The following is a 25,954-nucleotide window of genomic DNA, read 5'->3' on the forward strand; positions in this document are numbered from 1 at the left end:
ACAGATACAGGCAAAAAATGTATTCCGCTTTAAATACTGTTTTAGTTTCCATGTGGAGTCAACCCAGTTTCGGTTACTCAACACTGATCACTTAGAGCTACGCACTACAAACTACAGATCTACAGATCCAATGGGTGCTTAGTGCTCCCTTGAGGCATTCAGCTCGGCGATCTCATCCTGACGCAGTGCCTCCGACGGCGAAAGTCCGATCCTTCCGCCCAAGGGTATTATGTCGATGTTCTGGACATGGGCACGCACACTTTGACCAGGCGGCAGGCCCACGTACCATTTACCCACGTTCTTGATGACGGTGGAGTCGCGGTGTCGCTGCACCCACTCCCGATCCCTGTCGATCTCTAGAATTCGGTGGTTGGCGGTGACCAGAGGAGGCAGTGAACTGCCCACATCGTCATCGTTGAGGTGGTAATTGTCCCCGGGTCCGCTCATGGCACTGGTGCCCGATCCACCTGTGGGCGGCAGGTAGCCCAGGCCGGAGTCGCCTTCCCTGGAGGCTCCAGCTCCACCTCCTCGACGACTGCTTCCACCACCGGCAGCACCTCCCCTTCCTGCTCCCCGCTCAGAGGAGACACTTACTCCACCAACGCCGCCGAATCGGTTTCTGTTTCGGGACCCACTAACATTGTTTCTCGTGGAGCTACCTGAACCACCTCTCTGAGAGCTGTCACCTCCGGCATCGTATCTAGTACTGCCCCGTTGCGGACTACCCGCAGGGAACCCTCTTCTGTCTTCTTTGCCATTAAAGTTGGTGGAACCAGAGGAGCTGCTGCCAAGCCCAATGTCATCCCCTTGGTCATCAGCATGGTGTCCCAGATTTTCATCAGCTGCCCCAGCATCACCATCTCCACGATTCCTATCTCTTGCTCCATCAGCCGGCTTTAGGTAATCTTTGCCTCCGGGTCTGCTTGGAGTACGGCCCCTTCCCGCTCCACCTGCACCACCACTTGGCCCCGAAGCTCCTACCGAAACACTTCCCCCACCTGATCCACCACCACCTCCCTTCGGACCTAAGCCACCACCAGCACCCCTGCCAAAATCATTAGCCAGTCGGAAATCTGGATCTGTCAAACGAAAATCAGCCACAGAGGGATTGTTATGGGTTCCAGGACCAATCCGATTTTGCACCACCCGGTAGCCAATTCCTGCTCCAGCTATATACTCCACTGTCCGCTGCACGCCCTTGTCGTCCAGGAAGGAGTAGGTTCCTCGCACCAGGCCATCGGGTGCTCGACTTTCTGCCCGTCGGTGATCCGAACCTGAGGCGATCAGCTTATAGCTTCCAGCCGGCCCCCTTTGCACAGACATCTTGCCGCGTGCTTTGGGATGGGACGTGTACAGAGGACTGGAGTACGCCACAACAGATGGGCTGTCCGGCACAGCGTTGGAGATCTCGAATCCGGTTCCGGCTCCAGCTGCATAACGAACACTGTGCCGCTCGCCCACGTCGTCCAAATAGGAGTACAGACCTGGGATAGAATCAGTTAATATACTCTTAAGTACCATACTCGCTAAACTCGCCTCTTATCCTATTCCCGGAATCATTCTCCTCGCTGCGCGACTGATCCGGAGTGCGAAAACTAAAGCTGTAGGATGGATCGTCGAAGGGATCGGCCAGCGGATCGTCCGGACTTCCCCGCGGCAGTACCGGATACTGAGCCAGGTCCATTTTCCGATGGATTTTCGGTCCGTTCACGCGAAATCTATGTGGGAAATAGAGGGAGATTAATTAGCTACCGACACAATGAGTGGGGATTGGGTAAACCCTTTCAGCGGAAGCGGACTTGCACTGCAATTTTGAATATAGATTCGATCTTAGCCCGGCACGCCATTACTTCGATTACTACACATCTCGGGGAACGATCCCATTCAGAATCATCGCTATCGTTGAGCATCTGCCATCTACAATCCATTCCTCTTTTTTTTTTGGCTCGAATCTCTCAGGCCAGTCAATTTGTTAACAGCTTTTTGTTTCCCCCGATTTACCGGAGATTGCAAAAAACAACAGTAGCGCCGAAGCGGTAATGGAAAAACGTTTAGGCAACGCCAGAAAAAGCAGTCCAATGTGTTAGAACGGCTCCAACTCCATGGATCCCCCTCCGTTTGTTTGGGTTTCGCTTCAGTGGCCGCCGCCTGCCGCCAACCGCTGATATATGAGCTCAACTCTGACATCGAGGGGAGATAACTCACTTTGTGCTGCCACTTCCTCAGCGGCCAATACACTCAGGAAAAAACCGCCGACCTTCCTCAAGGAAGTTACCTTCGAGTCATGTATACCCACAGAACTTATCGTTGCCTAATTATTTTTAAAAACATTTGAAATACATATATTTTAAAAATTATGTTTTTCTTTTACGCATATTTTGACATCATCAATTTTAAATGCATTTTTCTCCACACATATGCACTCTAAAATGATACTATTTTCTTGCAGTGCACCAGCGCACTTTACCCACTAGTCTTGGCTACCGTCTTCGATTACTCACCCACGTGGTCCGGCTGTGTAGACCGTCTCCTCGATCTGCCCGCTCGCCGGACTCCGCGAACCGTAGCGACCTCGCACCGTGTTGTCCGGAGTGCCCGAGGCGCTGTGATAGTAGCCGCCAATGTCATCATTTGCATGTCTTTTGGCCGATTGGAAGCAGTAGCAGTAGCAGTACCAGCAGCAGCATATCCATTATCCATGCCAGGTGGGATCCATCGAAACAGAAGTAATTGCGTTGCCCCATGCGTGCGAAATGGAGAGGGAAAGATGGTCGGAAGCGTGTTATTGTTGTGGTTGCAAAACGTTGAGGCGTTAAAGAGGTGCTAAAAATCTCAAATTTTCTCGGGTGTAATGGTGATGGTAAGGTAGCAGACATCATTGACCGATTAGATGATTTGTTAGATTTATGACCCATGGCTGCTAAAAAACTGTAATTGAGTTGTTCTCTTTTCAAAAGGTTTATTATTCTACCAAACAGCTAAGTTTGTACGCAATTGGGGAAGGTTATTTCTTATTTTCAGCGACTAACTACTTTTAATCCTTTTTTTAAAAGGAAATTGGACGACAATGAAAGTTCTATTCTATTTAATGTAAATTATGTTATTTGGTTAAGTTTTTTTATTGTGATGACTAATGCAATGAGTTGAAAATTGAAAAATATTAATTTCAATGTTATCTGAATTAATTTTATTGTGAAGTTTTAAAATCCTATTAAAAATCTTAGTCGATGTAGGTATTATGATAATCGTATTACGAAGGAAATTACTAATTTCTGTCAAAATATCCTGCCTTTTAAAGCATTTTTAGGTAAATTGAAAATTTTACTAAATTCAAAATTTTGCAATTGTAACAAAAACTATTCATCAAATTTCTTGAGTCACAGGGTGTTGCATTTGCAATTAAATGCATATCCATTTAATCCATAATGCCAATTTTTTTTTCAGTGCTTAATATCCTTTAAAAATGTTCACTATAGTTTGTCACACATCTATGTACCGAAACTGAAAAGATCCATCCTCGCTGATGGTATTGTACTCGATTTCGGCTCTCGCAGGATCCGAAAAGTATCCTAAAACTGCGCAGAGAAGCAAAAGGGAATTCGCGTGCCGATGCAGATGCCACATCATTCAAATCGCATTCGTTTTAATCCAATCGAGAGATGAAACAAGTATCAAACGGGCATCCTGTTCCAGGTGCACAGTCACCACATAAACTTATATTCCCCCAACAAATCCGATTCGATTCGATCGTCTGCCAATCCGATCTTGGAACCCGTCTTAAACTCCGACTTGGTTTGCGATCTTCGAGAGGAGCTAGCGGCTAGAACAACGCGACGGCGACGACTGATGCGATCCAGCGTTAGACCTTCGTATTTAAATACGATTCTCAGGCGGCTCAGCGAGCGGTTCGTGCGGCGTCATATGGTGGTGCTAGTGGAGCTAGTGGTGCTGCTTGTCTCACCTGACCACCCACCAAAAAGAGCCAAAGCCACGAAGATGAAACAGCAGCATTTGTGTGCAAATTGCGTTACAAGAAAAGGCGGAAAGTGGGCGCGGGGCTCAGGTGAGAGAATTCGTTCTAATGATGGACACGCAAGTGTTGTTGCAGCTGCTGCTGTGTTTCTCCTATTTTATGGCTCCTTGTTCGCCACTTTAGGAGGGTGGGGGAAGGGGCTTAAAACCCGCGGGAAATGGCCAGCGGAAAATGGAAAATCGTGCCTGTGTAGCTGTCTGTCAATTAGCTCACGTTGTTCTTGTTCCCCGAAGTTGCAACCTGGAGCTCTCTTCCTGTTGACAATGCACCATCCCCCCGCCCCGCTCTCTTTAGCTTACAAATCGCAAAACTCTGAACATTGAACTTCATCGCTGGGGAATCAATTTTCCATTTTGAGTTTTCCGTTAGCCGGAGCTTATTACAAGTTCGATCCAGAGCGAGTCTAGGTCAGTGTCTTAGCAGCAATTTTTGGCCAGGTATGCAATTAAAGGCAATTACCCGTCGGCTGGAGGAGACCACAGAACTTTATGACAATTTCCGCCTAGGATCTTGGCTCTTGAATCTTGGCCATTATAATGAGCCATAATTAGCGTGGCGACGCTACTGGCCACTTCCAAGTACAGTTATTGGCCATTGTTCTGGGTTCTAGATGGGGATGTGCTGGGGATATGTCAGGCCCTCTGATTAGACCGCCCCGCTTGGTTGCCTTTGATTCTGGTTATAGTTTATAGTTCTGGCTAGCCCATATTTACATCCACATAGACTACCGCCTTTGATAATCTTTATAGCCGTTGTTTTTTGGCCATATGCAAATTGGTCAGAAGGCGGAAGAGTTCACCAATTGGTTAATTGTGCGCTCAATCGGAGCGAGTGCTTTCCGAGCATAAGCGCTTTGTAATCGCACAACCGCAGAGACAATGGAACGAAACCCAATGCGATCGCGATCGGAGAGCCATGGAGATATGGTATAGCAATGATATATGGCCGCTGCCAATGACCATGTTCATAGGCATGTGGTCGAGCTTTAAGGACAAGTTTCTAACGGACTGCACGCATGGGAAATGTGCAACCAGTTGTGGCAGTCGCAGTTGCACTTGGAGTATTGCTGTTTGCCATTGAACCACATACCCAAAGAGCAAAACTAAAATGAGAAAAAAAAAGTATAGCTAAACTGGAAATTCATAAGTGGCCTGTGTGGGCCATCCTGCCAAGTTGGCTTGGAAAAGTGAAAATGCTTTCGATTTCATCGCGTCCATTTCTTCGGGGGACATTCATTTGACAGCGGCCCAGGCGTTCGGATCGGCGTGGAGACTCCAATTAATCGCAACCATGAGGATTACACAACTTTTATGCATCTCGTGCATGGTTATCACATCGATCGACGCTGTGGAATATCTAATTCGCTTCGAGACGAAAAAGGCCAAGTGCTTGAATCCACCCAGAACGGCCAGGAAAGTCGAGTCGGTCATAAGGGAGTGCCAGGATGAGGTCCGCAACAAGTTGGTTAATGGTGGGCCTTCAAATTAGTTAAGCCATATTAAATACTATACGGTTTTGGTCCCCATTTAGAGGCCTATGAGATACTCAAGGAGCAGGTGTCACAAAATCAGCCACCCATCGATCCGAACGATGACTCCATCGACTTCATTTGGCCTTCTGTGCCCGAGGCACCTTCCCTTGATCATTCCCCCAACATCAGCCAGTACGAGTACATAGTCTACGATGAACCCGAACCACAGCGCCACGTGGCCAGATTGATGAGGAATATCCGACGTTTGGATGTGGCCAGTTCGGGTATATATCATCCCACTCTGGTGCCTCTGGAAGACAAACGCATTGCGGGGGTAAGTGAAGTCAAGTAGGAGAATCTTCTGCGAGACTTGTAGATCGCTTTTCTTCTCGTGTTAATGAAATGCATAAGGCATGCTCAATTAAGTTCAATGGCAGCCCAAGAAACAATTGGCTAAACCCCCACTTTAGCTCACCCAGCAAAACCTAAAGTCAGGGTTTTTAGACAATCGAAAGAAAAGCAAATGCATTTTCAGTTGCATTCAAAATCACACGCCTCCGGTGGAGATTTTTCGCACACCTCCCAGCAATGCTGAATTTGATGGCTGAAAAGCGCACTTTATGGCGGCACTTAATACACATTAGCTGGCTTTATGCATCAGCAAATTGAATGTACAGATAGAAGTACCTATGCAGTGAAAAAAAATATTGGTACACAAATGTGTCTAATCTGACTGTGTTAATGAAGCTACTCTGCTTCTTAGTTTTGATCAAAATTAAAAATTGTTTATTAAAAATATTACATATGTTAATATTATTTTTTTGTTAGCTAGCCTGCAATTAGTTTTAAGCCTTTTAACAGTTTTCACTGTGTATTCCATTGTATAAACAATTTTAAGTTAACTTTATTAACTAAAAGACCCTCGTTGAGTATACATTTGTGTATTTCTAGTGCCTGCTGCACTGCGTCTATGCCAAAAACAACGCCATCGATCAGAGAGGCTGGCCCACCTTGGACGGACTGGTCCACTTCTACTCCGAAGGAGTGCACGAGCACGGATTCTTTATGGCCACCTTGCGGTCCGTAAACCTCTGCCTCCGGACAATGACCGCACGGTACGGTGTTAATCGCAAGGAGCTGCCCAAGAAAGGTGAAAGCTGCGATCTGGCGTTCGATGTCTGTTCACACATGAACACGAATATATTTAAAGACTTACAATTTTGGGCTCCGTTCATATCTTATGTAAATGAATCGAGAGCGATAAATTATATTTAGGATTTTGTTATCTAAGGCGACATGGGTGCATTGCTCAAAAACATGTAATTTAAGTGCACACTACATGAGTCAGTCACTTGAGATCGTTCCCCGCCTCCTAAAATAGTCCCTTAGTGGGAGACCACAGATAAGGTCCTCGCCGCTCAAGATAGGCAGATGTGCCCGAGCGTGGGACCTCGATAAGGCGGGGACTATTTACGTAGGCCTCTGCGTAGGCCATTTACTTTAAGATGCGATTCTCATGTCACCTATTTAAACCGAAGATATTTCCAAATAAAATCAGTTTTCTTACAAAAACTCAACGAGTAAAGTCTTCTTATTTGGGATTTTACATTTGGTCAATCGAGCCTTTAATCGACTCTGCAGTTTCCCCCTACCAAAGGTAAGGAACTCAGAGAAAGGCCAGCTCCTTTAAGCATCTTACAGCTAAAGGTAGCAAAAATAAGTAACTCTTGTTTCCCCCTACCAAAGGTAAGGAACAGAGTATAAATATAAAAAGCAAAAAGATACAAAAGAATCTTTTATGTTTTAAAACAAGCACCTTATAGTCTATAGCTAAAGGTTGCTTTGTGTACCATTATAAATTGTGGTAAGGCGTGCTTGAGGCCATACATCAGCAATTGTGGAATTAAAAAGTGCATAACAAAAGTGCCTTATAAATGCTCTAATAGCATTAAATCAGCTCATAAATAGAGTGCAGTGTATATGCCATAAGAGCATAAATTAAATAAAAAGTGCCTGAAAACAGTGCCTTATAAATGCTCTAATAGCATTAAATCAGCTCATAAATAGAGTGCAGTGTATATGCCAAAAGAGCATAAATGCCGAAATAAATGGCTAAAAAACAAAAAATCTGACTGGACTACAAAAATAATAAAACGTGCCAAAAAAAAAAAAAAAAATCATCTTTAAACATCGACGGAGCCTTAAAGAAGAGAAGGAAGTCAAATTCAAAGGAGCCTCTACCAGCAGCAGAAGCAGCAACAACAGCAGCAGCAGAAGCAGCAACAGCAGTAGCAACAGCAGCAACAACAGCAGCAACAGCAGCAGCAACAACAACGACATCAGCTAAGTCAAAACAAGAATTTTCTGTTTATCCAAACACACATATATATATAAATACATATAAAATACATATACACGTACTATATATATTAAGAAATTACAAAAAATTTTCAAAATGATGTCAGAAAAGACTATTCAATTCCTTAAGAAGCAGTCCGAAATTATTTTGGAAATTAGAAAGTTGGAAGTAAAACCAACATTAACAGATGTAGAAATTCTAAAATTAAATGAGCTTCAAAAATGTTTCATTGCTAATCATAGCAATTTGTTAAAGATCGGCGTTGTCGATCATGAATATTTTAACGCGAAGCAGTATGATTTAATAATGATGGTGTTAGAAAAAATTAAAAATAAAAATGAAAAAATTAAGGGCGAGTCGGTAGAAAACACTTTCCCTAAATCAAACACTGTCCCTAAATCAAACCCTCCCCCTACATTAAACCTTGAAATGCGTGGTCACCCTGAAAAAGAGGGTATAGCACAAAACAACGCTTTAAAAGTAGAGCAGGCATTTCGTAATAATGTTGGCCAATTTCGAGTATATCTAGAAGATACGTCTAAACTAATAGACAGTAGTCCAGATTTCCTTAAAATAAGGAAAAATAAAATTGAATTTTTATGGCATAAAATAGATAACCTGATTGAACAGGTGAATAGTCATTTTGAGAGTTCGCTATTCGAAGAAGAAATTAGCGAACTTGAATTTGACAAACAAAATATTCTTACAGCCATTAATAGTCGACTCAGTGGCACAATAAATAAAGCTGAAATGTCGACGGTTGTTAAGGCGGAGGAGTTACCAACCCTGCCTAAAATACAGATTCCCACCTTCTTTGGTGATTCCAAAGAATGGGATCTTTTTAATGAACTCTTTACAGAGCTCATACATGTGAGAGAGGATCTCAGTCCTTCTCTCAAATTTAATTATCTAAAGTCAGCATTAAAAGGAGAAGCCAGAAATGTGGTTACTCATTTACTGCTCGGCTCTGGAGAAAATTATGAAGCCACTTGGGAGTTTTTGACCAAGCGATATGAGAATAAAAGAAACATATTCTCAGATCATATGAATAGGCTTATGGATATGCCAAATTTAAATTTAGAATCCAATAAGCAAATAAAGACATTTATTGACACGATTAACGAGTCAATTTATATTATAAAATTAAAGGCACAATTACCAGAAGATGTGGATGCAATTTTCGCTCACATAATTCTTCGGAAATTCAATAAAGAATCACTCAATTTATATGAAAGCCATGTTAAAAAGACAAAAGAAATACAGGCACTTTCTGATGTCATGGACTTTTTAGAGCAAAGGCTCAATTCTATATCATCATTCTCACAGGAAGTAAAACCTGTAAAGAAAATGATTAATAATAACAAGAATAAAAATTATAGTGACAATTGTGCATATTGCAAACTACCAGGGCATTATTTAATTCAATGCCATAAATTTAAAATAATGAATCCAGCAGAACGGTCTGACTGGGTAAGAAAAAATGGGATTTGCCTAAGATGTCTGAGGCATCCGTTTGGTAAAAAATGTATAAGCGAGCAGCTTTGTTCGACTTGTCGTAAACCTCACCACACGTTACTTCACTTTGCAGGTCATAATCCAGAAAAAGTGAATACGTGTAGAACAACAGGTCAAGCCTTGTTGGCCACGGCCTTGATTCAAGTAAAGTCGAGGTATGGAGGCTTTGAACAATTAAGAGCATTGATTGATAGTGGCTCTCAAAGCACAATTATTTCAGAAGAGTCTGCACAGATTCTAAAATTGAAAAAATTTCGGTCTCATACTGAAATAAGTGGAGTATCTTCCACAGGAACGTGCATCTCCAAGCACAAAGCGGTTATTTCGATAAGAAATTCTCCGAAAAATTTAGAAATTGAAGCAATTATTCTCCCAAAACTTATGAAGGCACTTCCAGTCAACACGATTAATGTTGATCAGAAAAAATGGAAGAACTTTAAATTAGCCGACCCCGATTTTAATAAACCGGGTCGCATTGATTTAATCATTGGAGCAAACGTATATACTCACATTCTGCAAAATGGAGTTATAAAAATAGACGGTCTCCTTGGGCAAAAAACTGATTTCGGGTGGATAGTTTCTGGATGTAAAAAATCCAAAGGAAAAGAAACCATTGTAGCCACAGCAATAGAAATAAAAGAGTTAGATCGCTACTGGGAAGTGGAAGAAGAAGAAAAAGATGATATCGAGTCTGAAATCTGTGAAAATAAATTTATCAAAACGACAAAAAAAGATTCAGATGGGCGATACATTGTGTCAATTCCATTCAAGGAGGATGTCACCTTAGGAGATTCAAAGAAACAAGCGATAGCTCGTTACATGAATCTGGAGAAAAAACTAAAAAGAAATGAAAAACTTAAGGTTGACTACACTAAATTCATGAATGAATACATGGATTTAGGACACATGATTGAAGTGAGTGATGAAGGCAAATATTTTTTACCGCACCAGGCAGTGATTAGAGATTCAAGCCTTACGACCAAATTGAGAGTAGTTTTTGATGCTTCAGCAAAAACTACGAATAACAAAAGTTTGAACGACATAATGTGGGTTGGGCCACGAGTTCAAAAAGATATTTTTGACATTATTATTAAATGGAGAAAATGGGAATTTGTTGTTTCGGCAGACATTGAAAAGATGTACCGACAAATTAAAATAGATAATAATGATCAAAAATATCAATATATTTTATGGAGAAATTCTCCAAAAGAAAAAATTAAAACATATAAATTAACCACAGTCACTTACGGAACTGCATCTGCACCATATTTGGCTACCAGGGTTCTGGTAGATATTGCAGATAAATGTAAAAACCAAGTTATTAGTGCAATAATTAGGAATGATTTCTATATGGATGACCTAATGACTGGAGCTGATTCGGTAGAAGAAGCTAATAAATTAATAACATTAATTCCCCATGAATTGCAGAAAGTTGGATTCAACTTAAGGAAATGGATTTCCAACAATTCCAAAATATTAACCACTGTGGAGGACACAGGGGACAATAAGGTTCTCAATATTATCGAAAATGAATGTGTTAAAACTTTAGGACTAAAATGGGAACCTCAAAAGGATTTATTTAAGTTCAGCGTAAATTGTAATGATGAATCAAAAAATATAAATAAGCGCGTTGTGTTATCAACGCTAGCAAAAATATTTGATCCGTTAGGATGGTTGGCACCAGTCACGGTTTCAGGAAAACTTTTTATTCAAAAACTTTGGATAAATAAAAGTGAATGGGATCAGGAATTATCCATAGAAGATAAAAATTATTGGGAAAAATATAAAGAAAATTTATTATTGTTAGAGAATATTCGAATCCCAAGGTGGATTAATTCAAACAGTTCTTCAGTCATTCAGATTCACGGATTTGCGGACGCCTCCGAAAAAGCATATGCTGCAGTAGTCTATGCTAAAGTAGGACCTCATGTTAATATAATAGCTAGCAAAAGTAGAGTCAACCCTATAAAAAATAGGAAGACAATTCCCAAACTCGAGCTGTGTGCAGCTCACCTGCTTAGTGAATTAATCCAAAGACTAAAAGGATCAATTGACAATATAATGGAGATCTATGCTTGGAGTGATTCCACGATTACCTTAGCATGGATTAACAGTGGTCAAAGTAAGATCAAATTTATAAAAAGAAGAACGGATGACATTCGGAAATTAAAAAATACTGAATGGAATCATGTTAAGTCAGAGGATAATCCAGCAGATTTAGCATCCAGGGGAGTGGATTCTAACCAGTTGATCAACTGTGATTTTTGGTGGAAAGGTCCGAAATGGCTAGCAGACCCAAAAGAACTTTGGCCTCGGCAGCAGTCTGTAGAAGAACCTGTCTTAATAAATACGGTATTAAATGACAAAATAGATGATCCTATTTACGAATTAATAGAAAGGTATTCCAGTATAGAAAAACTTATACGTATAATAGCATACATAAATAGATTCGTGCAGATGAAAACAAGAAATAAAGCCTATTCATCAATTATTTCAGTAAAGGAGATAAGAATAGCGGAAACAGTTGTTATTAAGAAACAACAAGAATACCAGTTTAGGCAAGAGATAAAGTGCCTTAAAATCAAAAAGGAAATCAAGACAAATAATAAAATATTGTCATTGAATCCATTTTTGGACAAGGATGGGGTTCTAAGAGTTGGAGGAAGATTGCAAAATTCCAATGCAGAATTTAATGTTAAACATCCAATCATTTTAGAAAAATGCCACCTAACAAGCTTATTAATAAAAAATGCTCATAAGGAAACATTGCATGGAGGGATAAACCTAATGCGAAACTATATCCAAAGAAAGTATTGGATTTTCGGGTTGAAAAATTCGTTGAAAAAGTATTTAAGAGAATGTGTAACGTGTGCAAGGTATAAACAAAATACAGCTCAGCAAATAATGGGTAACTTGCCAAAATATAGAGTGACGATGACATTCCCGTTTCTTAATACTGGAATAGATTACGCAGGTCCTTATTATGTTAAATGTTCAAAAAATCGTGGCCAAAAAACATTTAAAGGATACGTTGCTGTATTCGTTTGCATGGCCACCAAAGCCATACACTTAGAAATGGTAAGCGATCTAACTTCAGACGCATTTTTAGCAGCACTCAGAAGATTTATTGCTAGACGGGGAAAATGTTCCAATATCTATTCAGACAACGGAACAAATTTTGTAGGAGCTGCAAGAAAATTAGATCAAGAGTTATTTAATGCAATACAAGAAAATATAACGATTGCAGCGCAGCTTGAAAAGGACAGGATTGATTGGCATTTTATTCCCCCGGCAGGACCTCATTTCGGAGGTATTTGGGAAGCTGGAGTTAAGTCAATGAAATACCATTTAAAGCGTATAATCGGCGACACTATTTTGACTTACGAAGAAATGTCAACTCTTTTATGTCAAATAGAAGCATGCTTAAATTCAAGGCCATTATACACTATAGTTAGTGAGAAGGACCAACAAGAAGTTTTAACACCAGGTCATTTTTTAATTGGAAGACCACCTTTAGAAATAGTCGAACCAATGGAAGATGAAAAAATCGGAAATTTGGATAGGTGGAGACTTATCCAAAAAATAAAGAAAGATTTCTGGGTTAAGTGGAAAAGTGAATATTTGCATACGCTCCAGCAAAGGAATAAATGGAAAAAGGAAATTCCTAATATAGAAGAAGGGCAAATAGTTTTATTAAAGGATGAGAATTGTCATCCTGCAAGATGGCCTTTAGGAAAGGTGGAAAAGGTGCATAAGGGGAATGATGATAAGGTCCGAGTGGCTAAAGTAAAGATGCAGGAAGGATATATCACTAGACCCATTACTAAAATTTGTCCCTTGGAAGGAATAAAGTCTGTTGACAAAAATGAGGCTGACCAAGAGCCAAAAAGACGAACTAGAGCGACATCGGGAATGTCCAAGATCGGAATCATTATGGCAATGTTGTTGTTTGTGTTAAGTTGTCAAGTTTCTAGCGCATTACCTAAAGATATAGCACCAAGATATTCTATAGACAAAATAAATAAAACCTCAGCAATATATCTAGACCCGCTAGGAGATGTTGAGATTGTGAGTACTTCTTGGAATTTGGTTATCTATTATAAAATGGATCCATATTTTAAAATGTTAACAAAGGGTAATGCGCTTATACAAAGTATGAGGAAAGTTTGCGAAAGACTTCATAGCTTTGAAGAGCAATGTAGTCTAGTCTTAGATAATATGCAAAGTCAGTTATCGGAACTTGAAGAAAACAATAAATTGTTTATGATGCAGTCTAGATCTAGAAGCAAGCGTGCTCCTTTCGAATTTATGGGTTCCTTGTATCATATTTTATTTGGTATAATGGATGAAGATGATAGAGAGCAATTAGAAGAAAATATGAAGAATTTGTTAGATAACCAGAACAACCTTGATAAACTAATTCAAAAACAAACATCTGTGGTTGATTCAACTTCTAATCTATTAAAGAGAACAACAGAAGATGTTAACTCCAATTTTAGAAGTATGCAAATAAGAATTGAGAACATGACAGAAGTTCTTAAAGAAAATTATTATGTTTATAAGGAATCAATAAAATTCTTTATGATTACGAAACAGCTACACTCATTGATTGAAGAAGGCGAAAAAATTCAAGCAGGCATTATAAGCCTGTTGATTGATATTAATCACGGTAGGCTAAATACAAATATTCTCAGGCCAAATCAGCTTAAAAAAGAAATTGCCAAAATTCAGCAGAGTCTTTCAGAGAACCTAGTAATTCCAGGAAAACGGTCAGGTACGGAACTTAAGGAGGTGTATACACTGTTAACAGCCAGGGGTTTATTCATCGACGATAAATTGATCATTAGTGCAAAAGTGCCTCTGTTTAGCAGGCATCCATCCAAATTGTTCAGGCTTATTCCGGTGCCAATTCGAAATGAAGATCGGATAATAATGGTGCATACAACGTCCGAATATTTAATTTATAATTTTGAGATAGATTCCTATCACATAATGACGGAAGCCACATTAAATCAATGTCAGAAATGGCAACTAAATAAGAGAATATGCAAAGGAAGTTGGCCCTGGAATTCAGCGAATGATAATGCATGTGAGATTCAGCCTCTAAAGCCAGATAAAGCGGCGAACTGCATCTATAAAACAGTAGTCGACTCTAAAAGTTACTGGGTAGAGTTAGAAAAGAAAAGTAGTTGGTTGTTTAAGGTTCCTGCGAATTCAAAAGTCCGTCTGCAATGTACTGGCTCTCAAATTGAATTGTTTGATTTGCCTCAGCAAGGAGTTTTAAGCATTGCGCCATATTGTACGGCAAGAACCGACGATAAAATTCTAGTTGCCCACCATAACATTCAGTCCGAAAGTGAAGAATTATTATCAACACCTTATATAGGAGAAGTTAGTGGAGTGCCGAAGATTATTTGGGATCCGCTGAAACTATCAATATTAAATCATACTGAGGAATTTGAACGATTGAATAATGAAATTAAATTTATGAAAGAGAACCATCAAAAATTGAAAGATTTACATTTCCATCATATTTCCGGACATGCTGGATTAATTATTGCTTTAATACTAATGATAGTATTAATAATATATTTCATACGGAAATGTGCTGTGCAACAAAGAATGCAAGCAATAACCTTTGCAGGTCCGTTGCCAGTACTATAAATATCAATAGTAAATAAACAATAAAATAATATAACAAATAAAAATATACAGTCCACTAATAGAAAATGTACTTCTACATAGAAAAAGCAAAATGTTTAAAATAAGTTAATTAAGTACAAATTGTTGAATTAAAAATAATATAAACCATAATTGTAATCCAATAAAATTAAAAGCCAGAAAAACTAGGCCCATTGAAATCTTAGTTGCAAAATAAATGAACATATATCAAATAAATACAGTCCACTACTGTTATAAATGCAACTAATATACTAATGTACATCTCAGCTTTGCTGGCCCTTTGGCAGAATGTTCACACATGAACACGAATATATTTAAAGACTTACAATTTTGGGCTCCGTTCATATCTTATGTAAATGAATCGAGAGCGATAAATTATATTTAGGATTTTGTTATCTAAGGCGACATGGGTGCATTGCTCAAAAACATGTAATTTAAGTGCACACTACATGAGTCAGTCACTTGAGATCGTTCCCCGCCTCCTAAAATAGTCCCTTAGTGGGAGACCACAGATAAGGTCCTCGCCGCTCAAGATAGGCAGATGTGCCCGAGCGTGGGACCTCGATAAGGCGGGGACTATTTACGTAGGCCTCTGCGTAGGCCATTTACTTTAAGATGCGATTCTCATGTCACCTATTTAAACCGAAGATATTTCCAAATAAAATCAGTTTTCTTACAAAAACTCAACGAGTAAAGTCTTCTTATTTGGGATTTTACAATGTCTTTGACTGTATATCGGACCAAATTACCGGCTACTGTCTGGATCAATACAGCAGATATTAGTCTCTGTCTAGTGTGCGTAGCAATTAAATGGTTTAGTGCAAGTTGAATTCCAGTTTTTGTGTCAGGCCGCGACTATTGCGACTATTCCTGAGAAAAACAATGTAGGTGGCTTCAAACATTGTTGGAAATTACTAAACATATGTTTCTCGCTTTTCTTTTGAAAATTTCGTTTCAATGTTTCTTAAATAACTTGATATGATTTCACGGATATTCAAAATGGAAAAGTGTCAAGCAGAAGTCAACCCAATCGTGGTTACAAAAAAATAATAATAATAAAATAATAATAATAATAATAATATCTTGAACCTATATTATTAAATTAAAGGTATCAAATGGTTTAAGTAGATTACGGAAAAATTTTGAATTCTTTACATATTACTTACAGACTTTTTACATCGCGCCTTTCATGATCTTCCACAGTGGCGCCATCTGCAGTCGCATAGGAATAAGCTCTGTATGCTAGTGTTACCGCTCACCAAAACTGTAAAAATAATCGATATCTGGCACAAAACGATAGCGTTTCGATATGTTTGAGAGTCCAGGCCGTGCGCTAGCATTAACAGTCCCACCACTAACGCAAAAGTTTTCGGCTGTAAAAACGTAAATATTTAAACTTTAAGCAAGTTTAGTGTAAAAATAATCAAATCATGTGCGTTAATTTGCAAAAAGTCTGCGGGGCTATGGTCCATTTAGACTTAGTACTGGATTCAGCGGAAAACTCGCATTTCGCGTGCTTTTCACTTGTCCCACATTCGAGGTCCGCTTTTGCATCATGTGGAATTCCAGGAATTACCATCATCGTTTCAGCGATCAATGAGACACTGCCGCGTGTTCCCCTTTCTAAAAAGTGCATTTAGCAGGCATTTGATTGGTATTTTCCAACGTTTTTCCCCATTTAATTTCAAGGACTGTTCTTATATAATTGGAAAAGTGCAGGTGGGCGTCTCGTCGGCGGAAAAGCGCTTGCGCCGGCCGCCCCAAATGAAAAGTGAAATTTCGCAATGCAAAACAAGCGACGTCGGCGACGTCACATGTGGTTTTTTGTAAAATTAACTTGCCGCATTGATGACGCAATTGACCGAGTGCCGCGTGTGCTTTTCTCCCCGCCGCCCAATGAATCATCAATCAAAAGCAATGGCAATAGCAACAGCAAACCGCAAAGAAAGCGCGCGGCCGCATTGTCTGGGGCAGCACAACTAGTTATTTTTTTCTGCTGACGGATGTGGATCATCTGCCACAACCTATCATAAGTCGGCTGCAAAGGCCCCAGATCGGGAATAGTAACCACAAAAGTATTATAGTACTACGGAACCTCTACCTCCCCCTCGCACCCCGCTCCGCAATTACTTCATGCCCTTGGACCGCTCTTCTTCTTCTTCGCCTAGAGGGGGCTCGTCCAGGGTTTTTTTTTAATGGAATGCAAAACCCCACTGAGTGCGTCTCTCTTGCCTTCTTATACCCTTTTATAGGGTATCATGGCAATTTAATGTTTTACGCCAACTACGATAATAGCTTTTATTCAGTCTTAGACTAATTGGTACACTGATATCTACATAGTTATCATTCGATAGTCAAATTACCATTTCCGCTATTTTTTAGAGCAACATTAAAATTTACATTTTGCCACAAAAACCAAATAATAGTTTTTTATATAACTTTCTACATTATACATTTTTTTCGATAGAAAGTTAAACTATTAAATACTATAAAATACAACAATTCTAAAATAACTAAGAGTATCTAATGATCGGTGCCTCTTGAGTGTTCATTAATTTCGCACTCGCATCAAGGTAAATGGTTGTGTCTGGTGTGTGAACTTGAAACTTTATTGATTAGCGGAAAGGTAATTGATACACGCACAAATTCACTTGCGCTTGACCTATTAAATGCACTGTGAAAAATATGTTAAGAAATTGTTAAGATGTGATTCTGGATAGTGTACCAAATTTAATTTGAGTTGAGAAATCTTTTAGATATACAAACATTTTGTATTTTAATATTGTTTCTCGTTGTCTTTGGTATTATGTGATAAACAAGTTCTATGAATGTATTATACATTTTATTTTTTTGTGTATATCATACCGCTTTTTCTCTCCTCTCGTTTTTGGCTGTGTGGGCGGCATTCTTTGAAATGCCGGCTGACGAACGGACTTTGGGATTGTTGTAAACAAATTCGGGCTATAAATACGCAAGACATGGGCAACAACCAGGAGGCGAGGCGGTTAGATAAACGGAGGAAGTGCGGTCAATATGTAGATACATGAGTATGTACCTGACTGTTATCAGGTCCACCGATCGGCGACCGACCCAACCCCCTTTTGCCAGAAGATAAAGATACAACGCCGAGTTGTCATGTGGCCGCTTTGTGTGTTTTTATCACACACACACTCTGTATTTTTCTTCCAAGCTTGCAGCCCGCTCGGCGGTTCGTGAAGAGCAAATTCGATTTCTAAATTTTATATTTCACTCTCGAAGGCGGCCGCTTTTGTATTTTCGCTTCAGTCGACGCGCAGCACTCAGCACGAACAAACGTTTGACGCGTATCTGCGAGATACGGATACGAGTACGACGAGTACATATATTCGGTTGGTTTTTGGAGCAATCGCATGCAGTATATGCGTATATATTATACGGTGTCTTGATTCATTCCACCGCGGTGCAGTGCATATACAGTCGGAACTAGACCTTCCACCGACCGAAAGCCTAATGGATTTTTCCAGTCATGCTTCGAATTGTGGAACTGCAAGCTCATCCGTCGGACTATTTCACACTAATTAGCTCCATCATCTGGCCGTTCTAATAACTCAGCTGCTCTCACGCGAGCAGCTCTTCGTTTTTTTATTTTTTGCACTTATGTAATGTGTTTTCGTAACATCGACGTCGAGCAGAATATAATTGCAGGGAAAGCAGTATGTGAAAAGCGCCAGCACAAAACAAGCAAACAGATAAATGACACTGAAAGAAAATGTCGGGCTGCTAAATTGAATTATCTATTGTGGGGTGGACAATGTAACTGTAATTGTAGCTATGACCGAATCAAATAACCCGAGTGATGCACTTTCAAATACTTAGCTTTGACCACTCCAAACCGGTTAGCCGTTCCAATTGTTTTCTTTCATTTTTTGTGCTCTCATATCTGGGGGCCAGTATTTTGTAATCACTTCATTTGGATCGTCTGGCCAGCATGCGTTCGTCGATAAGACATGTGACCTGGCCACGCATTCGTTGCCCCATAAGTTCTCATTCCGAATTTCATTCAATTTGTACGTATTTTTTGCACGACTGGCTTTAGATAGGGATTCAATTACGACATCCGCACGCGCTAGCCTATCGCCAATAATTTGATTAATAACTTGACAAATTCTGGAAGTGCTGGCGTGGCATGACTGGAGGCCGGTTAAGCGCCCTCCTCTTATCACTGAATTGCGTCTAGAGGGTTCTGCGTTTAGTCATGGACCACAGGAATTTATAACTCCAAGCCAGGGACATTCGCTCTTGACGCCTTTGCGTTATCTGGGCAAACTCGTTTTGGGCCAAATACCCAGGTGAATGCTCACTGTGATTCGGAGACGGCAAACAAAAAGTGAGGGCAAATATTCACAACTGATTAAAAGTTGGGAAACGAACAAACTGCGCAAAAAGCAGCTGGCTCTCCCTATATAAAACCCCCCCATTTCACCATTATATTTGGGGGCCAAAGTATCTCCGCCATTTCTTGGCTGATTATCAAAAAAGCGAGCGACGGACTGGCGTATGGCATCACGTGTGCTTTTTTCCACCAAGCGATCCCCCGATCTCAACGGTCTAGTCTGGCTTTGGACGTATGTAAATTCCCCCCGCATCCATTCAATTGTGAACTTGTTTCGTGAGCGTGAGGGAATTTCATAACTGGCCCACTGGCCTGGCAACGAGTTCGGAACATTCGGTTGATCGGTGACACAGTTAAAACCCAGAACATGACCATGACGTAAAAACTTCTAGGCTATCTTATCGCGTTTACAGCAGCCGAGGGTCAGGAGTTCGGTGTTTAGGGGGTGGCACTGGCACTATCTTTTACGTGGCTTGTTTGTCAACAAAGCCGCCATCGATTAATCAGTTGGAAGTGATATAATAGTGGGCTGATAAGATCTTCACTAAGATTGTCTCTTTCTTTCAGTTCTATTTTGTAAAGCTACAAAATGCATAGAGCCCACACAGCCTTCAGCCTGGCCTTGTCGCCGATGGCGCACAAGAACTTCGCCACATGGCTGCTCAAGAGCAGCAGCAGTCAGCAGGTGAGTTTGGTCGATATAACCATAACTCCAAAGAAAACCCCAACTAATGAGCCCCCAATCTTTGGCAGATGGCCAAGGTAACTGCAGCGGCCGCTGTGCGCACCTACAACTCCGCAGCTGCCGAACCTTTTGCCAACGGCAGCACCGCCTCCTACGTGGAGGAGATGTACAACGCCTGGCTTCGGGATCCCACTTCCGTGCACACCGTAAGTATCCCTATTAAACAGGGTTTTATTTCTGCGCCTTTTTAAATTCAACTCTTGATTTTGAGTCATCGATAAACCAGTTTCTAGTGTTTATTTCTGAAGCGGAAGTGCTTTATTACCTTTTAAAAACCACTTAAAAATGTTAAGAGCTTATACTAAAGGGAACCAAACTTCTCTGCAATAAAAAATATAATAAAAGCCTAATAAAACGGTGATCCTGGAATAATGCATTCACAATAAATGACATGACAATAAATCCTTATTGATTCATTCTTCTTTTAGTCCTGGGACGCGTACTTCCGCAGCAACAGCTACGTTAGCCCGCCCAACTTGGCGCCCGTGCAGGCCAACACTCTGCCGCTGACCGCCTTCAACTTTGGAGGAGCCGTCGCCGGCGCTGCGCCCGACTCCAAGACCATTGACGACCATCTGGCCGTCCAGGCCATCATCAGGAGCTACCAGGTATGTCGACTCGTGCTGGCTCAATTACTTGGTTTCCAGCCGATCGGTGGAGATTGCAGCCAGAGTTGGCTCTTTTTGTTTTGTTCTCCTAGGTTCAGTTAATGTTTATGTTTAGATTATGATCAGTAGAGTTGCCTTTGCCCCCCCTTATGTGTGTTCACAATTGTCCATTTACCCAGACCAAATCATTTCGAATCCAGTATTCATGGTAGATTAGAAAATACTTCGTTGACTCACCCACGCCATCCACAGTATCCATAGAGTTAGACATTCACTCCTTCATGAGTAGTTTGGTTTTCTGTTCGATCACATCCATTTCGGTTCACCAAATAGTTATATATTAAGGGGATTTGTCACTTTTGATTGCACCATTCCTCATTAGCTAATAAGATAAATAAATATCGAAATTATTTGCAATTATCCAAGGGTATTCTGATTAAATTGCCAGAGAAGCAGTTAATTTTAATTTGCATATGATATACATTTTTGCTAAAGTTAAGCCTGTTGTTTTTTAGCTTGTTAAGTTTCTAAAGCCATACGATAACTTCCTGGCGTACGCATTTAACTTGATATACCTATGTCCTATGATCTACCCTGTACACCTCTTTACATATAATCAACCAATCTGTCTACGATATGTATGTACCATATAGTCACGAGGTCATTTGGCATCTGATCTGGATCCGCTTGGAATTTTGACTCGCGAAAAAACCGTCTGCAAGGATGGGCTAGCACGTCGTGCTAACGAAGATGTGCTCAGGCAGCACTCTGGGTTTTTGTTTGGTAAATTCTTTTACACAACTGTTTCATTTAACCCCCAGTCGCACCACTCAATCCCAAACCTGATGCACCATCCTGCTACTACCCACTCGCCTAGTTACTAAGTTCAGCACTCAAACTTACGCAATTGGTTTTGAAAGTAACTCGTGCTTACCATTTAACAGCCGAAGAAGGTTAAATGAAATTCGGAGTTGATGAGGAAGGGACACATGACCCTTTGTAGGATTAAGTTAGCGAGTTCCGTTTAGTTGAAGGTTTTTTTAATATTTCCTGTAAGTAACCTTGGTGTTTGGCTTTCTCGAAGTTTGTATCTTTCCGTTAAGGTTTATTCTTAAGCATCCTGTCGACTCTATATCTCTCAGCACCCCAGTTCCATATTATGTCTCTGTTCTTGCACTTGGACCAGCGATTCTCGATTAACCCACGAAATTCGAACACATTGCCATCTGTCAATCATTGTCTACTGATCCTGTCGAAGCTTTTAGTGTTCGCTTTATTTGTATCTGTTTTTGTTCAAGCCATATCTATTCTATAATTTTAATTGATTATTTTCTTTTCCTTTACTTTTATATAACTGCTTCCTAACCTAAATGTAAACAAATCGAAAAACACAAACTGCAATCGAAACTCAACCCAAAAACCAAAATCGCCAATCGTCTCAAACAATGTTTTAAAACAAAAATTCAAAATTCTCTCTTTTCGTATTATGTGTGTGTGTTTTGAAAACCTAAACCGAAACCGAACCAAATCCAATCCGAAAACATTGTTATTACTACTACCACCACCAACACCACCACCACAACTACCAACCAAATACCCAATACTGACACGTTAGATTCGAGGACATAATATTGCTCACCTCGATCCACTTGAAATTAATACACCAGAATTGCCTGGCAACTCCTCGACGAAATCCATTTACGCTAATTTCAGTTTTGGTAAGTAAATCCGGCGTTGGTCGTAACACCTGGCTATTAGCCCAAAGCATAACCTGTTTTAGTTCTTAACCCTTGATTTGTAAATACTTTTAAAACCAAATATTGTGTTAGTGACGTTCTCTGTCTTTCACCCGCACACACGATCCCCGGCATCAAAAATTCGATTATCGAACCCAACCACACAAATGTATCCAATGATATATAGAACCAAGTAAATATGCGCTATATATTGCCAGTAAATTTGTGTTACATTGTTTGCCCATTTCTGCCTTTAATTGTTATAATTTGGATGTCGTGCCAAAATATATAAATATATTTAAGTATACCTCACCGATTGATTATGTCATAAATAGATTGCATGATTGTTTTGCATTTCTCAAGCGAAATAAAGGGAAATCGATTGATAAGCCCCCTCAGTCTGATTGCAAGTGAAAGATTATGAGCCCATTAAAAACAAATTTAAGTTATCACCGATAGTGTCTTATGCATGTCGAACAAATGTCCGAACGAGGAACCCGTGAACAAACCAGCTGAGCATGAGCATCCGATCCCAATTTAAACTCTGTACTGCGTACAAACACCTCCGAATAGAAGCAACAAAAATCATTACACTCCGAATTTCAAACCAACATCTGCCGCCTACAATTTACTAATCCCACACCATGACACAATCACTCAAAACCCCTTACTAAAGTCTTAACCCATTGTTCCAACCCACTGCGCAAAAAACAGGCGAGCAGGACATGGATCGCCAGTTCAAGCTGCCCAGCACTACCTTCATCGGAGGCGATGAGGCTTCGTTGCCCCTAAAGTGAGTAACCCCACTAAAGGATATTGAATGACCCAACTAATATGTGACATTCCCTTTATTAGGGAAATCCTGAACCGCCTGGAGAATGTCTACTGTAATAAGATTGGCGTGGAGTTCATGTTCATCAACTCTCTGGAGCAATGCAACTGGATCCGCAAGCGTTTTGAGACCCCCGGCGTCCTTAACTTCTCGCCCGAGGAGAAGCGTCTGATCCTGGCCCGTTTGACCCGTGCCACCGGCTTTGAGGCTTTCCTGGCCAAGAAGTACTCTTCTGAGAAACGTTTCGGTCTGGAGGGTTGCGAGATCATGATCCCAGCCCTGAAGGAGATCATCGACGTATCAACGGAGTTGGGAGTGGAGTCGGTCATCATGGGCATGCCCCATCGTGGACGTCTTAACACCTTGGCCAATGTATGCCGCAAGCCCTTGAACCAGATCTTCACCCAGTTCGCTGGACTGGAGGCTGCTGATGATGTAAGGAAAGATAAAAATCTTCTTGGTAGAGATACTTAATGACTTTGCTTTCCAGGGCTCTGGTGATGTCAAGTACCATCTCGGTACATACATCGAGCGATTGAACCGCGTTACAAACAAGAACATCCGCCTGGCTGTCGTGGCCAACCCGTCCCATCTGGAGGCTGTGGATCCCGTGGTGCAGGGCAAGACCCGTGCCGAGCAGTTCTACCGTGGCGACCAGGAGGGCAAGAAGGTTATGTCCATTTTGATCCACGGTGATGCCGCCTTCTGCGGACAGGGCGTCGTCTATGAAACTATGCATCTTTCGGACCTGCCCGACTACACCACCCACGGAACTATCCATGTGGTGGCCAACAACCAGATCGGTTTCACCACCGATCCCCGTTTCTCGAGGTCCTCTCCCTACTGTACGGATGTGGCTCGTGTCGTCAATGCTCCTATTTTCCACGTCAACGCTGACGATCCAGAGGCCGTGATGCATGTGTGCAAGGTGGCTGCTGAGTGGCGTGCTACTTTCCACAAGGATTGTGTTATTGATTTGGTCGGATACCGCCGCAATGGACACAACGAGATCGACGAGCCCATGTTCACGCAACCCTTGATGTACCAGAAGATCCGCAAGCACAAGAACTGTCTCGACCTGTATGCCGACAAACTGATCGCCGAGGGCACTGTCACCGCCGAGGAGGTTAAGTCGGTTGCCGCTAAATACGAGAACATTTGCGAGGAGGCATTCGCTCTGGCCAAGACCGAGACCCACGTCAAGTACAAGGACTGGCTCGACTCGCCCTGGTCCGGCTTTTTCGAGGGCAAAGACCCATTGAAGGTAGCGCCCACTGGAGTGAAGGAGGAGACCCTCATCCACATCGGCAACCGCTTCTCGTCGCCACCACCGAACGCTGCTGAATTCGTGATTCACAAGTATGGTCGAGAAAAATTACTTAAACTTCAAATACTAATTAACCAATTTCTTCCTAAGGGGTCTATTGCGAGTGTTGGCCGCTCGCAAGGCAATGGTGGACGAAAAGGTCGCTGATTGGGCTTTGGGAGAGGCCATGGCCTTCGGCTCTCTGCTGAAGGAGGGAATCCATGTGCGCCTTTCGGGACAGGATGTCGAGCGTGGTACCTTCTCGCATCGCCACCATGTGCTGCACCACCAGCTGGTCGACAAGGCCACTTACAACTCGCTGCAGCACATGTACCCAGATCAGGCGCCCTACTCCGTCTCCAACAGCTCGCTGTCGGAGTACGCAGTGCTTGGTTTCGAGCACGGTTACTCGATGACCAATCCCAATGCCCTGGTGCTGTGGGAGGCTCAGTTCGGAGACTTCAGCAACACGGCCCAGTCGATCATCGATCAGTTCATCTCCAGCGGTCAGTCAAAGTGGGTGCGCCAATCGGGTCTGGTAATGCTCCTGCCCCACGGCATGGAAGGCATGGGCCCCGAGCACTCCTCGTGCCGCGTGGAGCGCTTCCTGCAAATGAGCAGTGACGATCCCGACTACTTCCCACCAGAGTCCGATGAGTTCGGAGTGCGACAGCTGCACGACATTAACTGGATCGTGGCAAACTGCTCGACGCCCGCCAACTACTACCACATCCTGCGCCGACAGATCGCATTGCCTTTCCGCAAGCCCCTGATTCTGTGCACGCCCAAATCGCTGCTGCGTCACCCCGAGGCTAAGAGTCCTTTCAGCGAGATGAGCGAGGGCAGCGAGTTCCAGCGCATCATCCCCGACAACGGTCCCGCCGGCCAGAATCCCAGCAATGTGAAGAAGGTCGTCTTCTGCTCGGGCCGCGTCTACTACGATTTGACCAAGACACGTAGGGAAAAGCAGCTGGAGGGCGAAATCGCCATTGTGCGCGTGGAGCAGGTGAGTCCCCATAAAAATATTTATATTGGTCGATCTGCTAAAGTATTTTGTATGTTCAGATCTCTCCCTTCCCCTTCGATCTGGTCAAGGAGCAGGCCAACCTGTACAAGAATGCCGAACTCGTGTGGGCCCAAGAGGAGCACAAGAACCAGGGCAGCTGGACCTATGTGCAACCTCGTTTCCTCACCGCCTTGAACCACAGCCGCGACGTCAGGTAGGTGCCAGGGCTATATTTAAGCGGTCAGCAACTATCCACCCACAAGAGCAGGAGCACTCCGACCACGTCCTC

General features: G+C 41.8%; 3 protein-coding genes across 13 annotated transcripts in view, besides 1 other annotated feature; 2 read left to right on the forward strand and 1 right to left on the reverse strand.

Moving 5' to 3' along the window:
- On the reverse strand, nt 1-18,590 carry Cpr73D (Cuticular protein 73D). 2 transcript variants are annotated; one of them, NM_001316452.1, is made up of 5 exons: nt 17,926-18,590; nt 16,227-16,433; nt 2,502-2,639; nt 1,537-1,718; nt 1-1,484 (listed from the first exon to the last, which is right to left on the reverse strand). In NM_001316452.1, exons 4-5 carry the CDS (start codon nt 1,682-1,684, stop codon nt 139-141), a joined length of 1,494 nt encoding a protein of 497 aa, NP_001303381.1. In that variant the 5' UTR covers nt 1,685-1,718; nt 2,502-2,639; nt 16,227-16,433; nt 17,926-18,590; the 3' UTR covers nt 1-138. The 2 variants fall into 2 exon arrangements, with proteins under 2 accessions (NP_001303381.1, NP_001097627.1); NM_001104157.3 differs by lacking the exons at nt 16,227-16,433; nt 17,926-18,590 and adding an exon at nt 3,497-3,850.
- Obp73a (Odorant-binding protein 73a) lies at nt 5,262-15,843 on the forward strand (the record flags this gene model as incomplete). Of its 2 annotated transcripts, NM_001347747.1 has the most annotated exon segments (4): nt 5,262-5,504; nt 5,564-5,838; nt 6,456-6,680; nt 15,781-15,843. In NM_001347747.1, coding segments are annotated over 4 exon segments (744 nt in total). In that variant the 5' UTR covers nt 5,262-5,323.
- Nucleotides 6,684-15,778: a mobile genetic element.
- Ogdh (Oxoglutarate dehydrogenase) overlaps nt 15,723-25,954 on the forward strand; it is a 13,903-nt gene continuing 3,671 nt past the window's right edge. For 2 of the 9 annotated variants that reach the window (NM_168701.5, NM_001104159.3), the window contains exons 1-10: nt 18,340-18,428; nt 20,000-20,117; nt 20,186-20,323; nt 20,606-20,785; nt 22,401-22,503; nt 23,236-23,314; nt 23,377-23,788; nt 23,844-24,712; nt 24,771-25,665; nt 25,725-25,879. In NM_168701.5, the coding sequence (NP_730223.1) occupies nt 20,022-20,117; nt 20,186-20,323; nt 20,606-20,785; nt 22,401-22,503; nt 23,236-23,314; nt 23,377-23,788; nt 23,844-24,712; nt 24,771-25,665; nt 25,725-25,879 (2,927 nt within the window). In that variant the 5' untranslated portion in view covers nt 18,340-18,428; nt 20,000-20,021. Of the gene's footprint in view, nt 15,945-16,228; nt 16,493-16,664; nt 16,715-18,339; nt 18,429-19,999; nt 20,118-20,185; nt 20,324-20,605; nt 20,786-21,438; nt 21,569-22,400; nt 22,504-22,708; nt 22,715-23,235; nt 23,315-23,376; nt 23,789-23,843; nt 24,713-24,770; nt 25,666-25,724; nt 25,880-25,954 lie in introns of those variants that run through there. The other 7 variants (NM_168704.4, NM_001414057.1, NM_168703.5 and 4 more) reach the window with 7 other exon arrangements.

The sequence above is a fragment of the Drosophila melanogaster genome, chromosome 3L (assembly GCF_000001215.4).
Source record: "Drosophila melanogaster chromosome 3L".
Lineage (NCBI taxonomy): Eukaryota > Metazoa > Arthropoda > Insecta > Diptera > Drosophilidae > Drosophila > Drosophila melanogaster.